General features: G+C 58.8%; 1 gene segment (V, D, J or C); it reads right to left on the reverse strand.

The window, feature by feature from the left end:
• Window positions 1-623: 623 nt before the first annotated feature.
• LOC114010310 (Ig mu chain C region secreted form-like) lies at window positions 624-6,640 on the reverse strand (the record flags this gene model as incomplete). The annotated part of the segment is given in 4 exon segments: window positions 624-1,024; window positions 2,282-2,599; window positions 5,227-5,550; window positions 6,241-6,640. Coding segments are annotated over 4 exon segments (1,430 nt in total), but the record flags the coding sequence as incomplete, so codon positions are not given.
• Window positions 6,641-6,853: the final 213 nt, after the last annotated feature.

The raw sequence follows: 6,853 nt of genomic DNA on the forward strand, positions 1-6,853 counted from the left end.
AGACCACACCCTTCCAGTAGACCAGACCGGTCCAGTAGACCGGCCCAGTTGGCTCTCCCAGTAGACCAGACCCGTCCAGTAGACCAGACCCGTCCAGTAGACCGGCCCAGGTGGCTCTCCCAGCTAGACCACACCCTTCCAGTAGACCAGACCAGTCCAGTAGACCGGCCCAGTTGGCTCTCCCAGTAGACCAGACCAGCCCAGTAGACCAGACCCGTCCAGTAGACCGGCCCAGTTGGCTCTCCCAGTAGACCACACCCTTCCAGTAGACCAGACCAGTCCAGTAGACCGGCCCGGTTGGCTCTCCCAGTAGACCACACCCTTCCAGTAGACCAGACCAGTCCAGTAGACTGGCCCAGTTGGCTCTCCCAGTAGACCACACCCTTCCAGTAGACCAGAACCGGTCCAGTAGACCGGCCCAGTTGGCTCTCCCAGTCGACCACACCCTTCCAGTAGACCAGACCGGTCCAGTAGACCGGCCCAGTTGGCGTTGGCGCGTCGCGCGGCGCTTTCGGCGTTTTTTTCGGGTTTTGTTTTGGGTCGGTTTTTTTTATTCGGATGCGGGAATTACATCTTCTCCTACCCCACCCCACCCCCACCCCGCCCCAGGCGGACAACCCCTCCCCCACCCCCGGCTCAGTAGCAGGTGACGTCGGCGTCGGCCAGGACCACCGAGACGTTGACGGCGGTGGGTTTACCCATGGACTTGTCCAAGCTCCTCTGCACGAAGTTCATGGGGATGCCCTGGTGGCCCACCACGCACGCGAAGGTGTCGCCGCGCTGCCAGGAGGCCACCGGCACGTCCAACTTGCTGTAGACCGTGTAGGTGTCACCTTCTGCCTGAGGACCAAAGGTGGAGAAGCTGCCGGGGGTCACCGGACGATCCTGCTGGGTCCAGGTCACCAGGATGTCGCGGGGACTGAAACCCAAAGCCAGGCAGGTCAAGGTGGCCACCTCCTGCTGGGCCAGCTGCTCCGCCGGCTGGGCGGGAAGACGTAGACGGAAGGTGGCTTCACGGAGACATCTGGGGGGGGGGGGGGGAGGGGCAAGAGAAGGTCAAGGGCGGTGGGAGGGGCAGAGCTCCACCAGTAGACCGGCCCGGTTGGCTCTCCCAGTAGACCACACCCTTCCAGTAGACCAGGTTCTTCCAGTAGGTTGGCCCAGTTGGCTCTCCCAGTAGACCACACCCTTCCAGTAGACCAGACCTTTCCAGTAGACTGGCCCAGTTGGCTCTCCCAGTAGACCACACCCTTCCAGTAGACCAGACCTTTCCAGTAGACTGGCCCAGTTGGCTCTCCCAGTAGACCACACCCTTCCAGTAGACCAGACCAGTCCAGTAGACTGGCCCAGTTGGCTCTCCCAGTAGACCACACCCTTCCAGTAGACCATCCCAGTAGACCCTTCCAGTAGACCAGCCTCTTCCAGTAGACCCTTCCAGTAGGCCCCCCCAGTAGACCAGCCTCTCCCAGTAGACCCTTCCAGTAGACCCTTCCAGTAGGCCCTTCCAGTAGACTCCCCCAGTAGACCAGCCTCTCCCAGTAGACCCTTCCAGTAGACCAGCCCCTTCCAGTAGACCCTTCCAGTAGAGCAGACCCTTCCAGTAGACCCTTCCAGTAGACTCCCCCAGTAGACCAGCCTCTTCCAGTAGACCCTTCCAGTAGACCCTTCCAGTAGACCAGCCCCTTCCAGTAGACCCTTCTAGTAGAGCAGACCCTTCCAGTAGACCCTTCCAGTAGAGCAGACCCTTCCAGTAGGCCCTTCCAGTAGACTCCCCCAGTAGACCAGCCTCTTCCAGTAGACCCTTCCAGTAGACCAGACCCTTCCAGTAGACCCTTCCAGTAGACCCTTCCAGTAGACCCTTCCAGTAGACCAGCCCCTTCCAGTAGACCCTTCTAGTAGAGCAGACCCTTCCAGTAGACCCTTCCAGTAGAGCAGACCCTTCCAGTAGACCCTTCCAGTAGACTCCCCCAGTAGACCAGCCTCTTCCAGTAGACCCTTCCAGTAGGCCCTTCCAGTAGACTCCCCCAGTAGACCAGCCTCTTCCAGTAGACCCTTCCAGTAGACCAGACCCTTCCAGTAGACCCTTCCAGTAGACCCTTCCAGTAGACCAGCCCCTTCCAGTAGACCCTTCCAGTAGACCAGCCCCTTCCAGTAGACCCTTCTAGTAGAGCAGACCCTTCCAGTAGACCCTTCCAGTAGACTCCCCCAGTAGACCAGCCTCTTCCAGTGGACTCTCCCCCCACCAGGACCCCGCGGGTGGGACGTGGGGGTGGGGGCCTACCTGTGTCTTTCCTAATGGACCTGACGATGGGCTCGCCCAGGTCGGGGATGTTGACGGTGCAGGTGAACTTCTCACCAGAGTTCCACTCGTCGGCGCAGAGCTTGAGGGTGCTGCTCATCTGGTAGAGACCGTTCTCCAACTTGACCACCGGTCCCTTGGTGGCCTCCAAGGCGTTACCTTCGTCCCGGCTCCAGGAGAACTTCACGTCCTCTGGGGACTTCAGGTTGACGGCCAAGCAGGTGATGCTGGCGTTCTGGCTGAGGAAGAGGTCCTCCAGGGATGGGGGGGTGATGGTGACCTCCACGTCCGGTCTGTCATCTGCTGGGGGGTGGGGGAGGGGTGTTGAGCCGCTAGACCTTGGGCTGACGCCAAACGTCAGGTGGGGAGAAGACATTTGGTGACACCCCCCACCCCCCACCCCCCCCCCACCCCCCCAAAATGCTCGCCCTTGGTTGCCACCGTCACGGTGGTGTCGCGCCTCCTTGGCCATCATCATCGTGTGGGGTCGTGGGGTGGTTTGTGGGGGTGGGGGTTGGAGCTGCACCCACCCGACTGTCCACCCAGGTCAACCAGCGACCAAGGTCAACCATCCAGCCAGGTCAACCATCCACCTCGACCATCCCCCAAGGTCAACCATCCGCCTTGAAAGTCAACCATCCACCTTGACCATCCATCCCCCAAGGTCAACCATCCACCTTGAAAGTCAACCATCCACCTTGACCATCCACCAAGGTCAACCATCCACCTTGAAAGTCAACCATCCACCTTGACCATCCATCCCCCAAGGTCAACCATCCGCCTTGAAAGTCAACCATCCACCTTGACCATCCATCCCCCAAGGTCAACCATCCACCTTGACCATCCCCCAAGGTCAACCATCCGCCTTGAAAGTCAACCATCCACCTTGACCATCCACCAAGGTCAACCATCCGCCTTGAAAGTCAACCATCCACCTTGACCATCCATCCCCCAAGGTCAACCATCCACCTTGACCATCCCCCAAGGTCAACCATCCGCCTTGACCATCCCCCAAGGTCAACCATCCGCCTTGAAAGTCAACCATCCACCTTGACCATCCCCCAAGGTCAACCATCCGCCTTGAAAGTCAACCATCCACCTTGACCATCCACCAAGGTCAACCATCCGCCTTCACCATCCCCCAAGGTCAACCATCCACCTTGAAAGTCAACCATCCACCTTGACCATCCATCCCCCAAGGTCAACCATCCACCTTGAAAGTCAACCATCCACCTTGACCATCCATCCCCCAAGGTCAACCATCCACCTTGACCATCCCCCAAGGTCAACCATCCGCCTTGAAAGTCAACCATCCACCTTGACCATCCACCAAGGTCAACCATCCGCCTTGAAAGTCAACCATCCACCTTGACCATCCATCCCCCAAGGTCAACCATCCACCTTGACCATCCCCCCAAGGTCAACCATCCGCCTTGACCATCCCCCAAGGTCAACCATCCGCCTTGAAAGTCAACCATCCACCTTGACCATCCCCCAAGGTCAACCATCCGCCTTGAAAGTCAACCATCCACCTTGACCATCCACCAAGGTCAACCATCCGCCTTCACCATCCCCCAAGGTCAACCATCCACCTTGAAAGTCAACCATCCACCTTGACCATCCATCCCCCAAGGTCAACCATCCACCTTGAAAGTCAACCATCCACCTTGAAAGTCAACCATCCACCTTGAAAGTCAACCATCCACCTTGACCATCCCCCAAGGTCAACCATCCGCCTTGAAAGTCAACCATCCACCTTGACCATCCCCCAAGGTCAACCATCCGCCTTGAAAGTCAACCATCCACCTTGACCATCCCCCAAGGTCAACCATCCGCCTTGAAAGTCAACCATCCCCCAAGGTCAACCATCCACCTTGAAAGTCAACCATCCACCTTGACCATCCATCCACCAAGGTCAACCATCCACCTTGAAAGTCAACCATCCACCTTGACCATCCATCCACCAAGGTCAACCATCCACCTTGACCATCCCCCAAGGTCAACCATCCGCCTTGAAAGTCAACCATCCACCTTGACCATCCACCAAAGTCAACCATCCACCTTGACCATCCCCCAAGGTCAACCAACCACCCACCCAGGTCAACCATCCACCCAGGTCATCCATCCACCAAGTTCAACCACCCACCAAGGTCAACCATCCACTTCAACCATCCACCTACCTTGACCATCCATCCATCTCTACGTTCTCCAACCAACCAGCCACCCGGTTTTCCATCATCTGACCACCCTCCTGGTCAACCCCCCACCCCACCACCTCTCCGTGTCCCAACCGACCAATGGCTTGACCTTCTGGGCTTTCCGTGGAGCCCACCAACCCTACGGACCTTCTGGGCTTTCCGTGGAGCCCACCAACCCTACGGACCTTCTGGGCTCTCTGTGGAGCCCACCAACCCTACGGACCTTCTGGGCTTTCCATGGAGCCCACCAACCCTACGGACCTTCTGGGCTCTCTGTGGAGCCCACCAACCCTACGGACCTTCTGGGCTTTCCGTGGAGCCCACCAACCCTACGGACCTTCTGGGCTCTCTGTGGAGCCCACCAACCCTACGGACCTTCTGGGCTCTCTGTGGAGCCCACCAACCCTACGGACCTTCTGGGCTTTCCATGGAGCCCACCAACCCTACGGACCTTCTGGGCTCTCTGTGGAGCCCACCAACCCTATGGACCTTCTGGGCTTTCCATGGAGCCCACCAACCCTACGGACCTTCTGGGCTCTCTGTGGAACCCACCAACCCTACGGACCTTCTGGGCTCTCTGTGGAGCCAACCATTCCTACAGACCTTCTGGGCTTTCCATGGAGCCCACCAACCCTACGGACCTTCTGGGCTTTCCGTGGAGCCCACCAACCTTCTGAGATGTTCCACCTCCCCATGTCCTCCAAGAAACCGCGCCTTCCTCGGCCTCACCTGAGCAGAAGGTGCTGATGTTGAGGATGGCCGGTTCCTGCAGCGAAGGGTGGGTGACCTTGCAGGAGAACTCGGCCCCCAGGTTCCAGATCTCCAGGCTGACGTTGACCTTGCTGGTGAAGGTGGCCTTCTCCGTGGAGCACTGGTCGCAGGTGTAGTCCTCCTGCCGCAGGTCCATCACCTCGTGGTTCCTCAGCCACTGCACCTTGGAGTCACCAGCTGTCCTCCCCTCCACGAGGCACAGCAGAAGGACCTTCCCCTCCGAGCTGTCCTGGACCGGGTCGCTCAGGAGCTTGATTGTCACCTTCTCTGACGGACACACACCTGAAGAGAAGGGACATCAGGGAGAGGGGTCCACCAAGACCTCGTGCAAGACTTGGAGAAACATCAACCCATCCAGGGGTCCACCAAGACCTCCTTCAGGCCTTGGAGAAACATCAACCCATCTAGGGGTCATCTAGGTGTCCACCAAGACCTCGTTCAGGCCTTGGAGTGACACCAACCCCTCTAGGGGTCCACCAAGACCTCGTTCAGGCCTTGGAGAAACATCAACCCATCCAGGGGTCATCTAGGTGTCCACCAAGACCCCGTGCAAGCCTTGGAGAAACATCAACCCATCTAGGGGTCATCTAGGTGTCCACCAAGACCTCGTGCAAGCCTTGGAGCAATGTCAATCCTTCTAGAGGTCCACCAAGACATCACACACACCCTGGAGAGACACCAACCCCTCTTCGAGGTCCACCAAGACCTCGTGCAAGCCTTGGAGAAACATCAACCCATCTAGGGGTCATCTAGGTGTCCACCAAGACCTCGTTCAGGCCTTGGAGTGACACCAGCCCCTCTAGGGGTCCACCAAGACCTCGTTCAGGCCTTGGAGAAACATCAACCCATCTAGGGGTCATCTAGGTGTCCACCAAGACCTCGTTCAGGCCTTGGAGTGACACCAGCCCCTCTTCGAGGTCCACCACGACCTCGTGCCATGCCTGGAGCACCTCCTCACCACCTTTTCCTCACCCGTGATGTTCTTGATGATGGTTCCGGTGCTTCTGTGGTCCACCCTGCACTGGAAGATCTCGTTGTCCACGTTGACGGCTGGGACGGTCAACTCGCTGCTGAGGGTGTAGTAGGTCCCAGGCCTGTAGATGACCGGGAAGGTCTCAACTTCTCCTGAAATGCTGGAGACCCAGGTGACGGTGATGGGTTGGGGGAAGAAGTTGTTGACCAAGCAACCGAAGGTGACCTTGTCCTGGCAGCCCTCGCAGGAGATCAGCGGGTAGACGGTGGGGGCGGCGGCCTTGACTGGGAAGGAGAAGAACTTTGGAGAAGGTGGTGGGGGTGGTGGGACAGGTGGTGGTGGGACAGGTGGTGGCGGGGGGAAGCGGTCTGGCCGAAAGACGATGTGAAAGCGCCGGTGAAAAGGTCACCACCAGAAGAGGAAGTTCACCGGGGCGCGAGAAGTTCCTCCCAGACACTTTTCCCACCCCAAACAATGACCCCCCCCCACCCCCTCCCCCACCCCCCACCCCCCTCTGACGTCATCGCGCCACGGGGACCTGGCCACCACCACCACCACCACCCCCGTCCCACCAGCGGTGATGGCTCCGGTGGTGAGTGGTTCCTCAAAGAC

Source organism: Falco peregrinus, unplaced genomic scaffold (genome assembly GCF_023634155.1).
Source record: "Falco peregrinus isolate bFalPer1 unplaced genomic scaffold, bFalPer1.pri scaffold_110, whole genome shotgun sequence".
Taxonomy (NCBI): Eukaryota; Metazoa; Chordata; class Aves; order Falconiformes; family Falconidae; genus Falco; species Falco peregrinus.